Source organism: Sorex fumeus, unplaced genomic scaffold (genome assembly GCF_029834395.1).
Source record: "Sorex fumeus unplaced genomic scaffold, SorFum_2.1 ptg000035l, whole genome shotgun sequence".
NCBI lineage: Eukaryota > Metazoa > Chordata > Mammalia > Eulipotyphla > Soricidae > Sorex > Sorex fumeus.
In genome coordinates, this window is record NW_026606092.1 from 301,654 (window position 1) to 325,816 (window position 24,163).

The 24,163-nt window shown below is 48.7% G+C and overlaps 1 protein-coding gene across 6 annotated transcripts in view; it reads right to left on the reverse strand.

Annotated features, from left to right (window-relative positions):
• Window positions 1-1,421: 1,421 nt before the first annotated feature.
• Window positions 1,422-24,163, reverse strand: part of R3HDM2 (R3H domain containing 2) — a 210,072-nt gene continuing 187,330 nt past the window's right edge. For all 6 annotated transcript variants that reach the window (XM_056117497.1, XM_056117498.1, XM_056117493.1 and 3 more), the window contains 11 exons: window positions 22,882-22,983; window positions 19,927-20,169; window positions 19,488-19,614; window positions 18,281-18,441; window positions 17,375-17,529; window positions 13,987-14,087; window positions 6,252-6,421; window positions 5,213-5,360; window positions 3,531-3,628; window positions 3,150-3,234; window positions 1,422-2,418 (listed from right to left, as the gene is read on the reverse strand). In XM_056117497.1, coding sequence (XP_055973472.1) covers window positions 2,078-2,418; window positions 3,150-3,234; window positions 3,531-3,628; window positions 5,213-5,360; window positions 6,252-6,421; window positions 13,987-14,087; window positions 17,375-17,529; window positions 18,281-18,441; window positions 19,488-19,614; window positions 19,927-20,169; window positions 22,882-22,983 — 1,731 coding nt within the window. In that variant the 3' untranslated portion in view covers window positions 1,422-2,077. The remainder of the gene's footprint in view (window positions 2,419-3,149; window positions 3,235-3,530; window positions 3,629-5,212; window positions 5,361-6,251; window positions 6,422-13,986; window positions 14,088-17,374; window positions 17,530-18,280; window positions 18,442-19,487; window positions 19,615-19,926; window positions 20,170-22,881; window positions 22,984-24,163) is intronic.

The window sequence follows — 24,163 nt, forward strand, 5'->3', positions numbered from 1 at the left end:
CTTGTCTTAGAGGAGAGAGATTTGGAGGTGGTTTGTAATGATGCTTAATCCCTTGTATCTATAAGGGATTATGCAATGGAGGTTGGGTCAAAGATGGCTAGAGATACCTGGAGCCAAGAAATTCCCAGAGCATGGGCAGGAGAAAGTGAAGAGATAGGGCTTGATATCTGGCAAACATATGATCCCCTGAAGCCCATCAGGTGTGTAGAGCCAGGAGTAATCCCTGAATGCTGCCAGATGTGGACCAAAAAAAAAAAAATCCAAAGAAGAGTAAAGTAAAGTAAAGTAAAGGCCCTCCCGTTGATCGTCGATTTGCTCGAGCGGGCCCAGTAACGTCTCCATTGGAGACTTTGTTGTTACTGTGTTTGGCATATCGAATACTCTCAGTAGCTTGCTGGGCTCTCCGAGAGGGGCAGAGGAATCGAACTCGGGTCGGCCATGTTGGCCGCTTGTAAGGCGAACGCCCTACCTCTGTGGTATCGCTCCAGCCCAAAGAAGAGGAAAAAAATAAATTCTCAGGGCAATGTGCTTAGTCATTTCTACCCACTACTTTATTCTAAGGAACGGCTCCTGGTTGATTCTGGATCCAAGGGTCTTATTTTTTGTTCAGGGGTTCCTCCTAGCTCTGCACTCAGGAATTACTCCTGGCTATGCTTTGGGGAACCATATGGGATGCTGGGAATCGAACCTGGGTCGGCCTTGTGCAAGGCAAACACCTACCTGCTGTAATATGGCATCAGCCCCCAACGGTCTTTAATGGTCTTTCCCAGCTTCAGAACAACAGAGCTAGCTAGAAGTCCGAGAGAGAAAAAGCTATACCCTGGGGTAGCTGATTTCTGGTTTTTACTTTTCTTCAGTTGCAAAAAACAGGCTGTGAGAACTCTTGGATAATATGCCATCTCGGCACTGCAAGTTCAACTGGGGTAGCTTTTATTGCATGAAACACCACCCACTCTTCTGTTCTTGCCAGGCAGGACTCAATCCTTTGGCTTTAGGGTTAAAGGCCCAAGTCCTCTATTCCTGAAGAATTTTCAGAGGTGAGATGGGCAGGTATGAAACCAGCAACTCAGCCCAACTCCAGACCTTATGTACCCCTCCTCAGCTCAGCTCTGAGGACCCAGGTTAACAGTAAAGCATCAGCAGAGTGGAAGGAGCCTGAGATGCAGGAATAGAGCTGACAGATGGGCTTCATGAACCAGGCAGAGGTGGAGTTGGGAGAGCCCAGAACTAAGGTCTCATTAGGGGCCGAAGACTAATCAGTTACCAGAACCTGTGCAGGGCAGTGCCTGGGACGCAGGGGGTTCTACAGGCCCGTGCGGATAAGCACCCCCAGCCTTCATGGTCCCTGCTGCTGCGGGGCTGCACCACCTAGGACTACCAGATCCCACAGCAGGGCGACAACAGAGAAACAGGGACCCGTGTCCAGTGGCAGAATTTTTCTTCGTTTTTTTATATTTAAAAACAAAATTAACCTCCCCCAACAGCCCCCCAACAAACAAAAAAATCAGATTAAATAAAATTTACAGTGAATATACCCAGCAAACATCTTTATGTGCAATTAAATACTGTGTCGGTTACTGCGGCACAAACCTCAAACAAACAATATACAAGTGTTCTGGGGGGCGGGGGGAGGCCCAAGTTTGAACTCTGTGAGGCTTGGGGAGACGAGATGGGGGAAATGCGAGAAAAGGGAAATCAATTGTTTTTTCTTAATTCTGTCCATATAAATATATTCATAAAGACCAAGAAAGAAAAGGGAATTTGGGATGAGAAGGAAACAGGAGAATAGGGGCGTGTGGGGCCCTCCCAATTCTGCCTGACCCAAAAGTATGAAATTAATTTCATGGTGGGAGGAGAGATTAAAAAAAATGAGAGAAGAGGATGGGAAGAGGAGGGAAGCGGGGGAGGGGCAAGGACAAAGGGGAGACCCATGGCAGGGAGCGAGGGGTGCAGTGCCAGCCCGGCATGGCTTCTGCTTCCATCGTTGCCCAGGGGCAGGGGCCGGCGGTGCCTGTTCTTCCTTCTGCCTCTGGCCCTGGGTTCGGGCGCCCCTTCCGCCGGCTCCCTTCACCTCCTCCTACTGGGAGCTGGCTCGCTCCAGGATCCTCAGGTCATAGTTCTTTTTGGCCACTCGAAGTTTGAAGCGACTCACAGAGTTGTTGAGGCGAAGGGAGGCGTTTTGGGCAGCCAGGGGGCTGGGGAACACAGCCACGATGGTGTACAAGGCAGCGAGGTCCGCGTGGTGGCCGTTCTCGGCAGTCCCACCGTTGTCTCCCCCGCCCCCGCCAGGCAGCCCTTGGGCCTCCTTGAGCCACTGGATCTTGGCGCCTGACATGGCGAGCTGCGTGAAGAGTTTATCGGCCTCGGTCCGGGTGATGCCCTCAGGGAGATCTGTCACCTCCAGCACCCGCCCCAGGACTGAAAGGGGAGCAGAAAGGACACGGGTATGAGAGGAGCACAGGAGAGATGACCGCACAGTGGCCCTGCAGAGACGGGCCGGCTGAGCTGCGTAAGTGTTCTCAAACGCCCGGTTCTCCCCTGCCACCCTCTCCCAAGTCCCCACCATCCAGCTTCCGATCAGGGCCAGGAGAAACAAAGGAAACTTTCTCTTTTCCTAGCCGGAGGCCTCAGCAAGAGGCGAATGGGCCCAAATCCGAGATTTAAGTCCCAGACCCCGGTTCTCTCACGTTCTCTCACATGGGCGGTGACAAGCGTGACTCTTGCTAATACTCTCCCACAGAGTCAGCAGCCCAGTCTGAAATATGTTCCCCATTTCCTTTCTTATCACCGCGGCAAGTCAGTTTCCCTTTCTTTACTTCACCTCGGGGAAGCCCGAGATGTCTGCTGTGCCAGGGAAGGCCCATCCCGGCGATCTCCTGAGACGGGAACAGCAGACATCCGAGGGTGGGGTCAGACACCTGCTGGGAACACCTGGGGAATACGAGGCACAGTGGCCCCTGTCGTGTCTTTCCTGATTTTACCTTTCCCAGGACCTGGAGTGATTCGGAAAGGAAGACTAAGATAACTCTTTCATGCTCTTGAGTACAAGAGGGTTTCACTCCATTCACTCCCTGAGCTTGTTTCTCCTACCTGTCCCCAGGCGGTGATGCAGGGATGGGGAGTGGAGGACTCAGTATCCTGTTACTCACCGACGTCTGTTGTCCCCAGGTCAGTGGAGGCAGATTTGAGCGCTTGTCTCTTGCTTCGGTTTCCATGCTTCAATCCACTCTGCCCCTTCGACATGGGAAACAGAACTCTCACTGCCTCACAGCCCTAAGGTCTGCCTGAGTGACCTGAGGCGTATTCCCCAAGCCAGAGCTCCTTAACCCCACCAGGCAATCCGACTGATCAGAGGGGTAACCACTGAGGAACAAAGAGCCCCTCCTTTTTTGCCCCTGCAATTGGGTGGGAGGACTAAGCACAAGGATGAGACTTAGACCCTGCTTAGTGTTGAGCCCTTGTCTACCGGGTCCCGGTGAAAGGCACAGAGCCAGGGGCCCAGAGGAGAGGCAGCTGGTGGACACCCTTACCTGGTGCACTGTGTAAGATGACTGGCCATGGAGCAGTGGAGAGCAGATGGACAGGTTGTACTGTAATGGCTGGCCCAGGAGTGAGTAGCGCCCATCACCTAGGGAGGAAGAGCCGACAGTGTTCTGGGAGTTTAAACTTCATGGGATGGCTTCTTAATTTTTTTTTTTATAGTTTTTGGGTTACACCTGGTGGTGCTTACTCCTGGAAGCTTAGGGGACCAAATGAGGTGTTGGAGATTGAACCCATGTTGGCTGTGTGCAAGACAAGTGCCTTACCTGCTATACTATAGCTCTAGCGCCTCTGCCCTAAAGTTTTCAAGCCATATACTCAGGCTGTTGTTATTATCATAACAATAATTAGTAGCACTGTAGCACTGTCCCCCTGTTGTTCATCAATTTGTTCGAGCAGGCACCAGTAATGTCTCAACAAATTGTGAGACTTGTTGTTACTGTTTCTGGCATATCAAATACGTCACAGGTAGCTTGCCAGGCTTTGCCAGGTGGGCGAGATACTCTCGGTAGCTTGCGGGCTCTCTGAGAGGGGCGGAGGAATTGAACCCAGATCGGCTGCGTGCAAGGCAAATGCCTTACCTGCTGTGCTATTGCTCCAGCATTAATTATTTTATAATTAACCATAATTATTATATACAATAAACTATAATCAATTATACTTATTATAACGATCATCACAGTCACGGTCATCACGGTCCTCCTGTTGTTCATCGATTTGCTCGAGCGGGCCTAGTAACGTCTCCATTGTGACACCTGTTACTGTGTTTGGCATATCGAATACGTCATGGGGAGCCTGCCAGGCTTTGCCATGCTGACAAGATACTCTTGGTAGCCTGCCGGGCTCTCTGAGAGGGGCGGAGGAATCGAACTAGGGTCAGCCATATTGGCTGCGTGCAAGGTAAATGCCCAACCCGCTGTGCTACCACTCCAGCCCTTATAACGATATTAATAGTAATAACAGCATATTATTATTACTTGTATTTGGGGGTCCACTCCCAGTAGTGCTCAGGGCTTACTCCTGATCCTGAACTCAAGGGTCACTCCTGACAGGGCTCAAGAGACCACTGGATTATAAAATTGTGATCTGGTTCCCAGTTTAAGTATCATCACAATTTAGTTAATGGTGAAGCTAGAATCTGTATTCAAATCTTGTGTTTATCATTTTTTTGACAAAGGAGTGAGTGTCTGGACCATACCAGGTCTAGCTCTGTACTGAGGGGTAGGGTACTGCATGGTGCCAGGGATAAAACTGGTGCCAACTGCATGCAAGGCCAGTGCCTTAACAAAATTCAGTGAACTACTTTTTGTGCGTGTATGGTGATAGGAATAAACTCCAAAGTGTCATACATGCAAGGCTAGTGTCTTACTGCTGAGCCCACATCTCTGGCCCCTCAGTGAACTTCTCTCCAGTTCATAATCACCTGTCTTACTTAGCAGTCAAGACTCAGAATGTCAAGTTCTGGAGTAATTTAACCGTGGGTAGCACAACAGAGGGGCAGGTGTTGTGCCTTTGGTCTAAACACTGACAACACAGGATCGATTGGCCCTCACAGCTGGACCACCAGTTATACTAGTTCTCTTCCTATTGCTACTCTCTGCATCTCCCCACCTGCATATGAGGTATGAAATGTGAATTTGGCAGCACAGTTTGGCCTAATCTATTCCCTCACCTTGTGCTGAACCCCCGGGCCGGGGGAACTGTGTGAGGACCGGAAGGGGACTGAGTCCTGTGCAGACATTGCTGAGGCTGGCGACAGGAGAGGGTGCTGGAGACTGGGTTGGAGATGTGACAGGGCTGCTGCTGAGTTGTGAGCTGGCCTGTGGGAGACAGGAGTGTACAGCACGTAAACACCAAACATTAATTACCCTTGGGGTATTCTTTTTTTTTTTTTTAGGAAACAAATAGAATAACTTTTTTAACTTTATAGTGCAGAAATCATATATATGATGACATTTTAAATATCTCTCTCTACAACAGCCTGGTACAAAGTTAAAATTATGATATATTTCATACAAAGTTATAAGATCAAATCATACATTCTGATCCCCAATAAAATCAAGAATAAAAATTCTTGGCGCCAAAAATTCTTGGCGCCAAGAATAAAAATTCACCCAAAAATATTTTAAGAGTAAATCTTAGATCTAGAATGCATTTATTGTATCTTTAAAAGTATAATTTGCTTTCATCAAAGATATTCTGAGAAAACATGTTATTATTTCCCACTATATACCAGACCTAATGATAAAATATTAGAACCACAGAATTTAAATTTCATGTTAAAAATTCATAAGGCATTTGTACTGAACCAAGGCAGGCCTCATGTAAGGTAAATTCCCTTTGAAATCAACCTTGGGGTATTCTTTTGATTCGGTTTAAAATTTACCTCCCTCAGGAAAACGTCTCTTGCTGGACTCAGCTGAAGACACTGTGCAGTTTCAAACTTCCCCCTCTGTCCCTAATGAGTTTATGATATTTCAACATCTCTTCTGAAGCAGTTAAACATCTCCTTCACATCTTGTGTTTCTCCCCAAAATGATCCCAGAAAAAGCTATACGAAAGGGGCTGATCAGCCAATGGCAGAGGTTATTTCCTGAGCAGGATCTGGTCTTGTTTCAGGGCCAGGATCAGCAGACACTACTCCCAGCCTAAGCACCGGCCCCAGGCTCTGTTCGCGTTACTGCCAGGATAAAGCAGGTTGCAGGACTCACCTGGGGGCTGCCGTCTGGATTGTACAGGTCTCCAGGTTTCTGTCCCCGCTGATCCATGCTATAATATTTACAGTGACTCCACTGGACCATGGATGGGTTCTGGGGGGGCTGGGGTCCATTTGGAACATTTAGCTGCATGACCACCACACCTGGTCCAGACGGTGACACTCCTGAATGGCAGGAAGAAAGCAGTTGGCTGTGAGTTCATACTCTCTGTGGCTTCCAGCTAGCCCTGACTGGGAAAGCCAAGAAGCAAATCCAATGATTTGCTTCAGGCTTGCTTAGCTCTGTCCTACTAGGAACTTGAGACAGTTTTTATTTTCACTTGTTTTGTTTTTGTGCCATACCTGGCAGTGCTCAAGGCTTACTCCTGGCTCTGTGCTCAGGGGACCAAAGAGGGTGCTGGGGACTGAACTTGGGTCAGCTGCAGGCAAAGTAAACAACCTACACTATCACTCCGGCCCCTGAACCTGAAATAGTATTGTTTTTGGTTTTGGGCTACACCTGGAAGTGCTCAGGAGACCATACAGGGTGCTGGGATTGAACCTGGGTTGGTCGCATACAAGGAAAGCGCCCTACTTGTTGTATTGTTGCTCCAGCCCTAAAGCTGGATGCGTTTTTTTTTTTTTTGCTTTTTTTGGGTCACACCCGGGGACAACACAGGGGTTACTCTCGGCTCTGCACTCAGGAATCACTCCTGGCGGTGCTCAGGGGACCATATGGGACACTGGGAATCAAACCTGGGTGGGCCATGTGCAAAGCAAACACCCTACTCGTTGTGCTATCGCTCCAGCCCCTAAAGCTGGATGCTTTAAATATCTAGGTGACTGTTAATGAGGAAGGGAGGAAAAAAAAACCCAACAACTGAGCTCCTGTTTTGGTAATGTGTAATCCCTCGATTACCACTGGTATGGCTTCAAGCAAACAAAAAACCCCAAATAACAAAAGCTAAAAACCCAGATTGTTCAAATGTCTGGCATGGTTCAGATCCTAATCTGAGGTTTGGACCAGGGCTGGAGGCTTTTCTGGTTATGGTCACAGACAAGTAGTGGTTTCTAGAGATGAACTCCAGTACACTGCTCAAATCTTACTCCCAGCAGCTCTTGGAGGACCATGTGGTGCCTGGCATCAATCTCGGTCTCCAGCCTTCAAAATACGCGTACTAGTCCTTTGAACTATCTCCTACGTCCAGGATGGGAATATTTTAGCAGAGGGAATGGCGTAAATTTGCATGTCATATTTAGGGACCAGGGAGAGTACAGTGGGTAAGGTGGTTGCTTTGTACACAGTTGACCAGCATTCAATCTCCAGCACCACATATGGTGTGATCCCTGAGCACAGGGCCAGAACTAAACGCTGAGCAGAGCCAGGCGTGGCCCCCAAAACATAAAAACAAAAAACAAACAAAAAACTGGAAACCCAAAGTATGTCATATTCAGGAACTGACAATTATTTCAAGGTGCTGAGGCACAGGGGTTATGGAAGAGAAAAAAAAGTAAATTATTTCAACAAATGTTCATTGAACATTTAATGTACCAGTTTCTATTCTGGGCACCGAGTATGTAACAAATCAAATTGCTACCAATCCTTATGAAATCCACTATGGAGTTAGACATCAAACACGTAACTGCTATTAGAGATGGATGTTCTGGTAAGAGGCTATCTGTATGTGTGGGAACAGGAATTTTACTTCAGAGAGCAAACTCAAGTGGCTGAATATCCAAAGGCCGAAGGGAAGCAGGGGCAGGAAGACTAATTAGGAAGCCATTGCAACCGAGCTGTGTGCTCAGGAATGAAGTGTGTGTGTGTGTGGGGGGGGGGAGGTGTCAGTGAGAGGGGCAGGGAACTGACGAATGCACTCCTGATGCCTCTGAACCCATAACTACGGACACCTGACCCTCATGGGATGGGGGCAAGAGAGGGCACAGTCTGGAGTAACACCACGTCCTGGATCTTTCTCGTGGTGAGAAGCTTGGCGGGGGTCAGGGAGAAGCGTGCGATGGGCAGTGATTGCGGGGAGAACTCCGCTTCCCCACAGGGGGCTGTTACGGATGAGGGTCTGTGCCTAACCTCCCAGGCTTTCTGTGGCAGGTGAGGCTGAGTTCATGTGGCGGTGTAGAAATGGGACGGTGGCTACTGGCTTGAAAACCTGCCACAACGCTGTTGTTTTCATGGCTCGGTGCTCTGAGGCTGTCCGCCACCGCTATCACGCTGCTTTCTCTGCCGGTAAATGTCGCCTCTGCCCCGGGCACCAGTCATGCTGGAAAGTGAGTGTGATTGCTTTTCTCAGGCAGATTGGGCAGGTCGAAATAAAGGAAAAGGGAAAGGCCTGAGCACTGCCAGGTGTGGTCCACCAAAACAACACACACACACAGACTGCATGGAGAGCAGCTCAGAGATACAGTATCTGTCATCTAAGGTTCACCTAATCACAGAATACACTTAGAGCAGCAAGCTGACAGGACTCAGCTCCCACCCCTGCCAAGGGGAATAGGGTAACTGTCAGTATGCCTTCTACAAGGGATAGAGGAAAACTGGAATGTCATGCATTTAACAACTTGTCCCCAGTTATGTTGCTCTGGGTATTTTATTTTATAAAGTAGTTCACAATATTTGATTACATTTCATATTCAAACACCAATCCCACCACCACATTTCAGATGTTTCTATCCTGAACCCAATTCCTGCTCCAAAGCAGAACCGAAATAATATATTTTGTATTGCCTGTTATGAAAAAAAACCACTGAAAGTGCTACAAAAAAGTATCCTTAGAGAAAAGAGTGTGAAGAGAGTTGTATTTCACCCAGGGGCCTTTAGCCCTTCTATAAGAGTTCATTAACATGCTGTTAAAGGTTGGGCCTTGTGTGCTTTTATATATACATATTTGTAAAACAAAAATAAATTCCTTCTAAGATTGGTTGCCTCCTACGTTTTTTTTTTCTTTTTGGGTCACACCGGCGATGCTCAGGGGTTACTCCTGGCTCTGCACTCAGGAATGACTCCTGGCAGTGCCTGGGGGACCAGATGGGATGCTGGGAATCGAACATGGGTCGGCCGCATGCAAGGCAAACGCCCTACCCACTGTGCTATCACTCCAGCCCCATGCCTCCTACTTTGAATCCCATCAAATGTGGTGCGGTACTCTTGGAGTATGGGTAGAGTGTGTGGAATGAAGTGTCACCTGGCCACACCTTCCAGGAATAGGTTCGCTCAGGGCTGAGTCTCGGCCTGAGTGTGAGGACAGTGTCCGTGAGCATGGTGGCAGCTGAGTTCTGGAGGTTTCTGGTTTCCAGGGCTGGGTCCCTTGGGTTGGGGAGGGACAGCTCTGGGCATTTTATTTCCCCCTCCCAAGACCCCACCTGCCCTAACAACTTCTATCAACAGAACTGCAACTGACCTTACTCAAACCCTCTTTGCTACCGAGAGACATGCACAAAATTCATCAAACCCACAGTTCTGGAGGGCAGCTCATAAGCTGAGCCTAATGTCCTGAGCCAGGATGGGCGGGATATGCGTGAGGTGTGCAGGGTGTGGGCAAAAGTGGGGTGGGCGCTCTCTTTCTGAAACCACCCCGAAGCCATGAGGATCTATTAGGGCACGGAAGGGCGGGGGAATGGAAACAAAATGCTCTGACAGATTTCTCTGATTCCTAAGACCCAGAAGCCAGGGTTCTGAAAGGCAGCCATGGCCCTGAGCGACTCCCACAGAGTTCTCCCCCACTGGCCTGGAGCACTGTTCCCTCACTCAGGGAAGCCATGGAGCCCTACTCTGAAGTGCTGGTTTTTATGCTTTTCTTCCTCAAGCCAAAAGTAGGTGGCATCAGTTAGTAGTTGAACTGTCTCCTAATGGACCCAGCAAAAAGAAGAATAATAAAAAAACCCAAAGCAAAACCAAACCAAAAAGGATACCCACTGCCTGGTGACAGAGCTTCCACATAGTCAGGCTTGGGGAAGGAGTGGGAAGGGGAAGAAGGGTGCTGAGTAAGGAAATCAATTGTGGCTTGAAAGCTCTGAAAAGAAAGGGGACGTGTGAATGGCTTTTTAAGTGGCATCATTAAACCTGGGCAGAAAGGTCGATTGGGCAGAGCAAACCATATAAATACAAACAGATGACATTTATGTCTGGCGGAATTGGTTTTTGTTTAGCAGTTTTTTTTTTTTTAATCTCTGAGGCAGAAGACAGATAAGGCGTCTTCCTCACCACCAGGAGTCAAATCTATGGAAAAGGATGTTTAGAGAAATAAAATCCACGGGCATCTTTCTCGAGTCACCAGACAGAATCAATAGTATCCTGATCTTTTCCCCTGTTGTGGGGGCAGAGGGAGATCTTCAGAGAGTGGGAGGGAAAAGAGTGAGTCTAAGCTTTGGAAGCCCCTCAGTTACACAATGCCCAGGAAGAATGCGAGAGGCTATTTCTGTATTTCAAGTCCTCTGCTGTGTCACTGTGAGTTGGGAGTCTGTGTCTAGGGATCACTGTCATTTCGTGTCTGTGTACATTTCTCCCCAGAGAGCATCCCTAGACCAACCTTATGGGACCTGCAAGTCATCATTTTAGAGGGAAGAAATGTGTTTGCTGGGTTTACAGTCAGTCTATTACCAGAGTGGAAGAATCCACAGACCAGTAAGCAAACTGGACAACTACAAAAATGTATTAATAAACAGAACACTTGTTCCAGGAACAGCCAATCCTAATCCCTGCCTTTATTTTTGGAAAAGTGACCATGTTGCTATATGGGAGAAGGGCGGTGACTGTCCTCTGAAGGTGACTTAGCAACCTTGTGGGCCGTGCCTGCCTTCTATCTTCCCGGGAGAGGGTAAATTGGGAAGAAAGGCAGAAGAAGCACTTCTCTCCTACGTCCACTACAATTTACATGAGAAGGAATCGAAGACTCAAAATCAATGGTTTGGTGAATATGGTCTCTGACATGGGTAGAATAGAGCATCCCATCCCATCATCGAGGAAAAGCACAAAGGATCTGTCAGAAACTTAGAAGCAATCAGCGTAGAGAGGGGAAAAAATATAACAGAAAATTCCAAAGAAGAAAGGAAACTGGATGATGAAGAGGATTACCTTCGTTTCTACTGATTTGGGAAGAGCCTGGATTATCTTCTAATTTCAGCCCAGCGCTCTAGTACTACCAATTTTCAGAACAATAATTACTTCCGTTTACTTAATAAGTAGCTAGGTCTAGAGTAGGTAATAAAAAACTATTTTTAATTGGTTTGTTTCTGATTTAAAGACTTTGCTTACTTATTGGTGTTTATGTCATACTGGACGGTGCCCAGGGCTTACTCCTGGCTCTGTGCTCAGGGAACACTGTGCGTGAGGAACTGTGTTGGGGACTGAACCCGGGTCAGCCATGTGCAAGTCCTTAGTTGCTGTGCTATCTCTCCAGCACTAAAGACCTTCTATTTGAAGATACAGCCACAGAGACATAAGAACACACATACACACACAATGTACACACAAGTACATCCATGTGCATGTACACACATACACATACATCCTTCAGCAAACAGCAGTCTTTAGAGCTGATTTCTACAACTTCCTTACTGCATGGGGATCTCAATGAAAATACCACTTGGGGGGTCCAGAGTGACAGTACAGTGGGTATGGTGCTTGCCTTGCACATGGCTGAACGGGGTTCAATCCCTGGCACTACATGTGATTCTTTTTTTTTTTTAATTTTTATTAGTGACAAACCAAGAGGTACAGTTGTAGACTTACGAATTTTTGTGCTTGGGTTTCAATTATACAATGATTAAGTACCCATCCCTTCACCAGTGCCCATTTTCCACCACCATGCATGTGATTCTTGATCCCCACCAGGAGTGATCCCAGAGAACAGAACCAGGAATAAGCCCTGATCTCTGCTGGGTATGGCTCAAAACCCCAAAAACATACAAACAAAAACAAAAAAAGAATAGCACTACTGGCATATACTAGAAGGAAAAAAACAAACTAGGGAGAATAATGATGAATAAAGATCAGAGCTGTTGAACTTGAACACACTCTGTTGGGAGAGGTCTGGTCTGGTCTGGTCTGGTCTGGTTTGGTCTGGGTGGGGCAGAGTTGTTCCCTGAAGGGAAGATCTGACCATATCTTATAAGCAAGATAAATTGTGAAATTTACTCCACAGGATGTCACACAGAGTGAAAAATAATTTTGGGGGGGGACTTGGGGCACAGTTGGTGGTACTTAGGGCTTACTCTTGGCACTACATGCGGGGATCACAGGGGGACCATATATGGTGATGGGGACTGAACTCGGGTTGGCTCTATGCAAGGCAATTTCCCTTCCCGATGTACTATTACTTTGGCCCATTAGTGCAAAAAATCGTATGTGAAAAAGATTCCATTTCCATTTTTAAATAGAGAAATCTGGCAAAAAACCTTTTTCTTACCAGAAGAGGGCACTCTGACACCCCCCACAATAGGACAGAATGGGGTTGGAGGCAACATTAAGCCTCCTCTAGAATTCCCAGAATTTTGTTTATTTTTTGGCTTGTCTTTAGGTCACACCCAGTGCTCAGGGCTTACTCCTGGCTCAGTGCTCTGGGATCATTTCTCGTAGGCTTGGGGGACCACATGGGGTGCCAGGGATGGAACCTGGGGCAGCCACATGCAAGGCAAGCACCTTACCCGCCGTACTATCTCTCTGGCCCCCAGAATCCCCAGACTTTCTTTATTGTTAAGTCAGGCTGCTGTGAGGGGAAACAAACACAGAAGAAGCATTTGGTTGTTGGGGGAACAGTTCTCGGCAAAGTCAGACTGAGAGAGGATACCCCAAACCTGGGATAGCTGGCCCCACCAAAGAGACCTTTAGCCATTAAACATGATAGCCATTTATTATTTCCTACGGGAGGGAAAGGAATCATGCACAAGTTGAAACTGTACCGCGGAGGATGCAGCCTGGAACAGAGAAAGTCAAAGGACATGCCCAGCGGTGCTCAGGGGCTACCCCTGTTCCACTGCTCCAGGGACCATGTGACGCTGTGGATCCACCTCAGGGTTGCTGCATGCACAGCATGCATGCCAGCTCACCCAGCTCTCTCCCCTGGCCCTCCTCTGGGAGTCTCACAATTTCTTCACAAAACTGTGGCAAGAATTCAAGCGACACAATATCTAGAAGCACATACAGAAACCGCTAAATGAATCCAAGATATGATTTAAAATACTTTTATCAGCCTCTCTCACACTCCAGGGAGGAGAAAGAAGCTGTCTACAGGCGGACCAAGGGCAGAGACAGAAATATTTTGTGTCTCAGAGGCATGCGAGTATAACGCTGGATTCAGGGAAAAACAAAGGAAGTCAAGGAACCAGTTAGGGAGATGGTTTCCTCTGGATGGAGACGGGGCAACCAATTTTACTCCTGCTTTTGCTTGTTTTTCGGGCCACACCCAGTGGAACTCAGGGATTACTCCTGGCGGTGCTCTGGGGACCATATGGGACGCTGGGGATTGAACCCAGGTTGTTTCTGTGCAACCTTGCTGTACCTGCCTATCCACTGTACTTTGACCCTGCAACTTTACTTCTTTTGAGAGATCAACTCCAACATCCCCGGAAAATACCAGTGAAGACTTTCCTCTAGATGATGTCAGAGCTGAAGACCATGCTTCGACTCTCTCTGTCCTTCCCAGACCCAGGACATCCATCCTCAGAAACAATTTGCTCTTGCCAATGCCTAAGCACCCTCCCCTCACCCCATCCCGCCCCCCTGCCTTCACCTCTTTTACCTGAGTACTGCTGTGGCATCTGTGGTGGACTGCAGGGAGAAGGAGACTGAGACATCTGAAACTGCTCAGAGCCAGGAGGCTGCAGAAATCCCACTGAAGGGCTGGGGAGATGGAGAAGAAAGGAATGATAAAGCAGTGGAGGGAGGAATACAGCTCCTGACAAACAGCTGCTGCTTTCTGGGCCTCCCCTGTGGGAAGCACAGGCAGCTCCAAGCCATTCCCAGACCAATTTGCCATGCAATTTCTAAAATCACTCATCAGTTCAAAGTTAATTATATATATTTGTACTTGATCATCTTTCAATTAGGAAGCTGCTAATCAGTGCTACAGATGGAGTGTAAGTGACACATGTTTTAACCAACAGTGTGGAAACATAGATATAAATGTGCACGTGTCATGCATGCACGTGCACGCACACGCACGCACACACACACACACACACACACACACACACACACTTCCAACAAAGAAAATTACAGACACAGAGCTAGCGAAAGGTAAGGAAAAACAATAGAGATATGTGATTTAGCATCTTTACATAATGACAGACAGTCCCCAAAAGACAAGTGGGGGAAAAACCCACAAACACACACACACAGTGATGGAGACACACAGAAAAACACAGAGGTAGGCCCAGGTCAGCTTGCTTTTAAATTAGCTGTTGACTTTGGCTACGGTTCTTAACATTCTTTGCTGAGATTTCCACATTTATGAGACAGAAAAGTAAAATGAAGGAGTTGCCTGAATATGTTTTTTATTTTCCCTTTTCCCCTTCCTCTGTTGTTGACCAGGGGTGGCACAATTAGATGTGATTCCTTACCAGGAATGAATCACACACAAAGAAACCGCTCCTCATTCTTTTTTCTTTTGGTAGTGCTGGGGATTAAGCCCCTACATATAGAAATAGACCATTTGAGATTCATTCATGGCCACAGCATATGAAGAGAAATGCTTATATATACACTCCAATTACTTTTTTCTTTGTTGTTTTTTGGGGGGCCATACCTGGTGGTGCTCAGGGGTTATTCGCTGCTCTGCACTCAGAAACTAATCCTGGTGGTGGTCAGGGGACCGTGTGGAATGCCAGGGATTGAACATGGGTTGGCTATGTGCAAGGTAGGCACCTTACCCAAGCTGTTCTACCTTTCCAGCCCTAATTACTTTTTTTTGTAGGAGTACTGCTATTTATTCAGCCACTGATTAGCTGATTGAATTGGGCATGAACTCCACCTTACTTTTTTTTAAATTTTTTATAATTTTATTTATTGAATCACCATGAGAGCAGTTACAAAGCTTTTGGGTCTAAGTCTCGGTCATACAATGAAACACCCACACCTTCACCAGTGCCCATTCTCCACCACCAAAAACCCTAGTATACCCCCATCCCACACCTTCCCCACACCCGTGGGGCAGATAATTTTCACATTACTCTCTCTCTACTTTGATCACATTCAATATTTCAACACCAGACCCACCATTTTGAGATAATTTTGAGATTTTACCCCAACACTCAGATCTGCTGAAAAGGCAACAATAGAAAATTTGTGTTCTATTGCTGGTTATGAATAACATATGATGTCGCATGGCTGCAGTAGGGCCATGTGATTTTGAAATTCCGAAATTTTGACACTTAAATCTGAAGGGATTTCTGCCAAAAGTCACTGCGTTTCGAGATTTGCTCCTGAGTCTCTGGGATCATGGCTGTTGAGCTGCTTGATCAGGAGCCAGAGAAGCCGTTCATGGGCGATGACCTGTGGTCTCATTGGGGTGGGGAGGACAGGCCCGGCTCCACCCCATCCCGTGAAGCCCAACAAGTTTCATCACTGTGGGCCCAAGCTTGACTGTCCAGTGGCCTCTGGAGGATGGTGGCCACCGAGCCACCAGGGGGAAACAGGCGGAGGGACAGCACCCTTTCCCCCCTGGGGTGGCCCGGCGATAGTAACCTACTGCAGGGTCTGGACACATTTCTGCCGAAAGCTGCTGGGTTTCAAGATTTGTTTCTGAGTCTCTGGGATCAAGGCCGTTAAGCAACTTGATCAGGAGCCAGAGAGGCCATTCGTGGGCGATGACTTGGGGTCTCGTTGGGGGAGGTAAGGACAGGCCCGGCTCCCCCCCATCCCGTGAGGCCCAACAAGTTTCATCACTGCGGGCCCAAGCCTGACTGTCCAAAGGCCTCTGGAAGATGACGGCCACTGAGCCGTCAAGAGGGAGCAGGTGGAGTGACAACACCCTTTCCTCTCTGGGGTGGCCCGGCGACAGTAACGTACTGTGGGGTCCGGACGCATTTCTGCCAAAAGCCACTGGGTTTTGAGATTTGTTTTTGCGTCTCTGGAATCATGGCCATTAAGCAGCTGGATCAGGAGCCAGAGAGGCCATTCGTGGGCGATGACTTGGGGTCTCCATGGGGTGGGGAGGACAAGCCTGGCTCCACCCCAGCCCGCGAGGCCCTGTGTGTCTCGTCACTGGGAGCCCAAACCTGACTATCCAGTGGCCTCTGAAGGATGGTGGCCACTGGGCCGCCAGCGGGAACAGGCCAAGGTACGAAACCTATTCCCACCTGGGTTGGCCCAGCACCCGTAACCTACTGCAGGGACTGGACACATTTCTGCCAAAAGCCGTTGGGTTTCAAGATTTGTTTCTGAGTCTCTGGGATCATGGACATCAAGCAGTTCGATCAGCAACCAGAGAGGCCTTGCCTCCAATTATATAGCTGAGCCGGAGGTGGTTTGTGGGTGTGTCTCCCACATACCTAACTTTTGGCCGTTTACTTTCTTGGTAAACTTTGCCCCAAGTTTTTGGGGTCTGGCCAAAGGCACAATTTTGGGGTATCTGGAAGTCTGAAGGCGCCATCAGGCTGCTGATGCACTCGCCTCACAGGTATAGATTGACCTGCTGGCGGCACCATACCCCCACCTAATTACTTTTTGGGGGTCTGGTATCCCAAGCAGTGCTCAGGGAGTTCTGGGGCCATTTCCAGCGATATCTATCTGGCCTGGTGCTGCTTGGTCCCAGCAGTACTCGGGGTCTGTTGCTACTCAAGGAACCAACAGTGTTGGGAATTAAACTTGGGGACTTCCCCATGCCAGGCATGCATTCCAGTCCTTTGAATCATCTTCCCACCACCAAACTGCTTCTTCAGATGATGCGTAGTTATACTTCTGAATCTCACTGATCAGAAAAACAAAGAAGTGGGAAATGATAGAGCATTTGAGTTCTTATGTAAATGTCAAATTAATGAGGAGAGAAGGGAATGGCCCCTCTCACAGTCTACCTGCTGTGGGCAGCACTGAGACCTTTACCCCTGCTTTGTGCAGACCAGTGGAAACAAAACCAGGTGCCAACAGGTGCTAAGGGTCTAGGGCGTGATGTGCCCCGCTGGAGTCCTCACCTGGTACCATTCTGCTGAGCTGGGGGAATCATGCTGTAGTAGACTGGGACGCCCCCTGCCGGGAGGCCCCCTTGCACAGATTGGCTCACGGGAACCAGCATGGGCTGCTGGAAAGGCGGCTGGACGACGTTCTGTGAGTCATTCCCCACTGGTACCTGGGTGGAGACAGGAAGGGAATGACCACCGTACACACAGCGAACTCAAACACACGCCCAGTAACCTTGAGACCACCTTCCCTTTCCTGCCTGAGAGACCCCCCTGGGCTTCAGGAGCTGCTTCCAGAGCTACCTGCATCTCTCTTCCCGTGAAGCACCGCCTTGGGTACGTGACAGAGAGGAAGGAGCCTGCTTCCCTGCGCTCCTACTTCTCCGAGCATAAGCTCATTTGTCTGGTTGTATAAGGACCAAACAACTTTTCTTTCTTTGCGTGGCGTGGGGGACTGGATTCAGGGCCACCACACGTGGCAAGTGCTCTCTTGCTGGGCCACATCCCGATTTGATTGCTCGAGGCCCTCCCGTTGTTCATCGATTTGCTCGAGCGGGCCCAGTAACGTCTCCATTGGAGACTTTGTTGTTACTGTGTTTGGCATACCGAATACGTCACGGGGAGCTTGCCAGGCTCTGCCGTGTGGGCGAGATACTCTCGGTAGCTTGCCGGGCTCTCTGAGAGGGGCGGAGGAATCGAACTCAGGTTGGCAATGTTGGCTGAGTGCAAGGCAAACGCCCTACCGCTGTGCTATCGCTCCAGCCCATTGATTAAGCAATTTAAATGAAACTCTTGCCAGACACTCTGTGCTTTCGAGGGGAAACTGCACAGTATCTGAATGTTTGAGCTGTCAGACTGCATGATTGTGCTTTTCCTCACCCCAGGGATTGGGGGATCTTTCCCAATGCAGAATTCACCCACTTGGTAGGAAGACAGTGGAGTGTACTGAACCACCAGGCCTTGCATCTGCCCTCCCAGGCTGTTCCTCTGGTTGCTGAGCAGGCCCTGGTTCTGTGGCTGCTGGACCCCAATCATGCCTTGGTAAGCTGCCTGCTGCTGGTTAGGCATCATGGACTGTAAACCTAGGGGTGGGCAAGGCAGAGGAGACATTAGCATAGTCTTGATAACGTTTAGGTGGTCACACACTTCTCATAGCTTCCCTTCTGTCTACTCAACCTTTTCTATTTTCTTTCTTTCTAACTTCTTCTTCCTTCCCTCCCTCCCTCCCTCCCTCCCTCCCTCCCTCCCTCCCTCCCTTTCTTTCTATTTTCTGAGTTACTCAGGGGTTACTCAGAGTGGTGCTCAGAATCAAACCAAGGTTGGATGCATGCAAGGGAAGAGGCAAGTGCCTTAACTCCTCTTTCTGGCACAAGCTTCCCCATCCCCACCCTCACCTCCCACCAGGCAGCGCTCATGGGATTTGCTTTCAGCGGTGCTCAGGGGACCATGTGCTGCCAGAGATTGAAATGGGGTTGGCTGTATGCAAGGCGAATGCCTTAACCCCTGTACTATCTCTCTGGCCCTATTTTGATTTTTTTTTTTTTTTGGTTTCTTGGGTAATACCTGGTGATGCTCAGGGGATTACTCCTGGCTCTGCACTCAGGCTCAGGAACTATTTCTGGTGGTTCTTGGGTTTGCTGCGTGCAGGACAAATGCCCTCCCCACTGTACTATCACTCTGGTTCCATCCTATTTTAACTTTTATCCTTTTTTTGGGTGGTGCCGGGAATTGATCCCAGGGCCTCACACATGATAAGCAAGCACTCTACTGTTGCATATTCACATCCCTGGACTACTTTATCTTTTATCGAGTCTCTTGTTAGGACCAAACTCACTTCTGCCTCTTTTTCCTTTCTTAACAACAAAGTTCTTTTTTTTTTTTGCGTCACACCTGGCGATGCACAGGGGTTACTCCTGGCTCTGTGCTCAGAAATTACCCCTGGCGGTGCTCAGGGGGCCATATGGGATGCTGGGAATCGAACCCGGGTCGGCCGCGTGCAAGGCGAACACCCTACCCACTGAGCTATTGCTCCAGCCCCAACAACAAAGTTCTTAACCAGTAACTCAACTATTCTTAGTATTGGCCTTTCTCCTACTCACTGCCTTCTTACGCCAACAATTATTCTTACCAGGCTGCTGGGATGGCTGAGGCAGCTGCTGACCACGCTGGGAGCTGTAGGCCACCGGGTGTGAGAGAGGTCGATATTGCTGGTTGGAGTTAGGGTACTGTCCAGGGGGATAGTAAGAAACCTGGATCTAAGGTGACAGGAGACAGCTCTGTGAGAGGGTCCCTCAAAATTCAGTCCCCAAACAAATGTCATCAAAGCAGATGACTAGAATCTGTACACGGAGAGGCTGGAACCTGCAACTGCGTTAGCCAACAGGTTTGAAAGCGAACAGGAAGGCTTGTGTTATATACAGGGAAGACAGGCTTCCAGCTGGAAAGACAGATCGCAAGTGAAAGGTGGAGGAATAGAGGTCCGCTTATACCAGAGAAAGAAAGTATTATAACCCTGGACAACCTGGGATCTCGTGAATGGGGCCGGGGCCCTGCCACTTGCCACTTACCTGCTGCGGGGGCTGCATGTAGCCCTGGGGTGGCAGGACTTGCTGGGCAGGAGGTGCGTGACTTGAGGTGGGATAGTTGGAAGTGGGGAGGGGCTGTCCTGGAGAAGCCACGATGAAGCTAGGTTGCTGAGGGTGCTGGGGGATAAGTGACGGCTGGAACAGAGCTGAGGAGGGGTCAGCTGCTTCCGTGGAACCTTGGCGGCTAAGGCTCATTTGTCCAAAGGGGTTGCTGAGGTCATCTGCCTGTTGAGAGAAGGGGAGACTCTAGCACTGAGGTCTTAGCAAGACACATGTCAGGCTTTAATACAGACAGACAGGCACCGTCTCTAGAGCCTTCCTTATCTACACCAACTGGGGATTCCCCTTTCTCTGTGCCCTGGCAGGCACCTTTTCATCCCCAAACCTCTGTCAGTTTCAAAGGGCTATGAAGTGGTGAACAGCTGTTTAAGGTCAGACTTCAGAGCTTGTCTCCCGTATACATACGAGTGATATCACTGGTCATTCGAATTATGATCTTTATTAGAATTAGTCTTGGGGATGTGGGAGCAATGACACAATCTCTCTATACGGGAGGGGGGTTAAGGAGGGGAGGTCAACTAGTGGGTAATTACAAGAACAGCAAAGATCAATGTTTAATTCCTCTCTCAGGTCCCCAGCCATACATAGGGATCCATTTTCACATAAAGGACCCAGACAATCCAGGGCCGGTAGATTATGGGTAGCCGGGTTTCTGGGGCTCCCAGGCTCTGGCTGTTCAGCAGGGAGCCAAGTGGGCTTCCGTTCCTGCTGTGTATCTCCTACTCCCTCTTGAGGTCATTTCCACCTCTGTTTTCTGACACTTGCCTCGAGTTTTCCTGCTCCTCAGAAACCACTTCCAATTCTCACCTCTGAAAGGAGACCAGGGTGAGTGGAAGCGAGCGAGCGGGCAAGGCTGGCTGGTCTGTAATTGCCTTCTCGCCCTGTCCTCCTCCCTAAGAGCAATCATATTCCATATCTTACCTGAATTTTGGTAAGGTTAGAGAATCTGCTAGCTTCTTCATGCTTAGATACTAATCATAATTTTCTTTCTCTCACACACAGATACAACACACACACACACACACACACACACACACACACACTGCAGAATATTCTGTGGTCCATATTCCAAGACTTTTAAGAATGGAGGTAAGAAGTGTGAGGAAAGAGGGATTCTAGTGAAAAAGCGACAAGTATGAATAACACAAAATTAAAAACAAAAACCAACAACCCTATAACTAATAGTGATTTATATTCCTTCTAACTATGGCTTATTAACTATGTGCCAAATCAAATATTTAAAGGATTTTTATTTGAGCATAAACTATTATTATTTTGGGGGTGGTTTTCAGAGGCTCTGTGCTCAAGAGTTCTCATGGTGGTGCTCAGGGACCATATGCAGTGCCAGGGATTAAAGCAAGGAAAGTGCTTTACCCCTTGTACTACCTCTCTGATCCAGGTGTGCCAACAATCAAAGAGCATTTGCCATGCAGTGCAAAAGGATATTTTAAATGTAAAATAGCAAAGTAAGATAGGAGTGTATATATATATGTATATATGCGTGTATATATGTATATATAAAATTTTGTTAATTTTTTGGGCCACATCTACTGGTGCTCAGGGCTTCTTCTGATTCTGTGATCTGGGATCACTCCTGGTGGGGCTCAGAGGACCATATAGAATGCTAGAGATTGAACCAGGGTCGGCCATGTGCGAAGCAAGTACTCTACCTGCTGTATTATCACTCCAGCCCTGATAAAGAAATAGTTTTAGCTTTTACCAGGGGTATTTAGGACAGAGCCATAGCACGGGAGGTAGGGCCTTTATCTTGCATGCGGCTGATCTGGGTTCGATTCCTCCATCCCTCTCGGAGAGCCTGGCAAGTTACTGAGAGTATCCCGCCCTAAAGGCAGAGCATGGCAAGCTCCCCATGGCATATTTGATATGCCAAAAACAGTAACAACAAGTCTCAAAATGGAGACATTACTGGTGCCTGCTCAAGCAAATCAATGAACAACAGGATGACAGTGCTACAGTGCTACCAGGGGCACTGGAAAGATCCTGCAATTGTGCCTTTTTATGTTTGTTTGTTTGCTTTTGGGTCACACCTGGCGATGCTCAGTGTTTACTCCTGGCTCTGTACTCAGGAATTATTCCTAGTGATGCTTGGAGAGCACATGGGATACCAGGAATTGAATCCAGGCCGGCTGTGTGCAAGACTAGCATCCTACCCACTGTACTACTGCTCTGGTCCTTAGTTTTTTATTTTATTTTTAAATTTAATTTTTAAAATTTTTTAAAGAAAATTATAGAGAACCGTTCTGTAATGAATAAGCTAGCATCTCCAGACTTCATCAGGGAGCAGATGAGATAAGAGCCCAAGACAGACCAAAAACCAATTTCCTTCCATCTCCTTAAACATACAGATGTTTAACATGTAAACATGTAGATGTCGCTACATCTAGTCATTTTTTTTTTTGGTTTGTTTTGGGGTCAGACCCAGTGGTGCCGAGGAATCATTCCTTGCAGGGTTTGAGGGACCGAATGTGGTGTCAGGTGTCGAAGCCGGGTCAGCTGTGTGCAAGGTAAGTGCCCTCCCCGCTGTACTGTCTTCCCCGGCATCATTTGCTGTCTAAAGTGCTGTGTCTGATAAGGTCACCAGAGCGAGTGTAGTTCAGTCTGTGCTGGCAGAATGGGGCGGAGGAGGGTGGGCCTCACCCGGCAGTGCTCCAGGTCTACTTCCTAGCTCTGTGCTCAGGGGACCGTGTGGTGCCTGGCGGGTCACAGGCAAGGTAAGCGTCGGACCCCTGGCAGCTCTTTTAAACTTGGCCCTCAGGAAAGTATGGTGGCTATGCAAGGTTGTTACAGACTGACCCAGACACACCCACAGAGAGAAGTGACACATGGACAAGACAACAAGGGGTCTGAGGGTTATACCATGTTGTACTGCTGGGGCGGAGAGACTGGCAGAAGGACTTGGGGACAGGAGCTTGGAGAAAACTGAACAGGCTGCGGAGAGGGCTGCAGAGCCGGGACTGGCTGTGGACCAGCAGAGAAGCATGTGGAAAAGGGAAGAGAAAAGGGAGGCACAAGGAGAGGCGGCGGGGCAGAGGCAGGGAGGGAAAAGGAAGGAACAACACGGTTAATCATAAAAGAAATCCACATGAGCAGCAAGGCTGAGAGCAGGCTGAGGAGCAAGGCCAGGATGGCTCATGGCGCCCATCCCCCGACAACCTGGCAGCCTCTCCTGTCAGAGGGCCACCACATAACCTGGCGCAGGAGCCACTCGCCGCCCCGCAGCTGCGGTGAGCACCAGAGTCCGCAGCCTGATTCCAAACCATCTTCCCCCAAGCGATTTTTTATTTTTTCTGGAACACAGGATTCCTGGGGAGCGCAATCATAACCCTCCCTGGATGCACACTGAGGAGGGATTCCTGTCTGTACTGCTGAACTGCTTCTGCACGGGGGTCATCCAAGGTCTGGCTCCCGTCGCCCCACAGCGCTCCCGGAGGAAGTGCTCATTCAACAGGACCAGCTCCCTCCCCAGGGCAGAGACAGTAAAAACAGCCAGTTCTAGCCACTTCCTCTGGCTCAGGATTGTTCTCTGCTCCTCCAGGCTGTGAAGGCACTATGGAAAAAGAAAAGGCCCCAGAAACAAAACAAGGAGCAATTTAGGAATTAAAGAGAAATAGGTTTGCGTCCCTTCAGTTCCTTCACTAGCCCTAAAGCAGGAGAATTCTTCAAAAATGAAGAACATGCTGTGTTCTCAACTGCCTAATGGACAATTAGTTTTTGCTCTCTCTCTTCTTGCCCTCTAGGCATTTCAATCAGCTGATCAATTCTCAATCACAGTCATAGCCCCCGAAGGCAGGTGGGGTGGGAGAAAGGTGGAAGGCTAGAAAGAGAAGGGAAGTGACAGTTCTCCCTGCTGTCATTGCAGACAGTATCTTGCTACAGACTCACAACAATCCTGCAGGGACTTATGATAACTTGCATTCGCGGTTAAGATGCGAAGGTTCAGAGACATAAATCAGGCATCCAGCATCACAGGTGGCAGAGCAGGGGGAGGAGCACAGTTCTGGCCCAGTCCTTCCCCTTCCCCTGCTGGTGCTGCAACTAACGGATCATATGCGCATACTTGGCTGGGGTGCTTGTGGGGGGCTGGACCTCAATCCTTTAGTCTGTGGTGTACATGTGCTCACCAGGGTTGAGCTCTGAA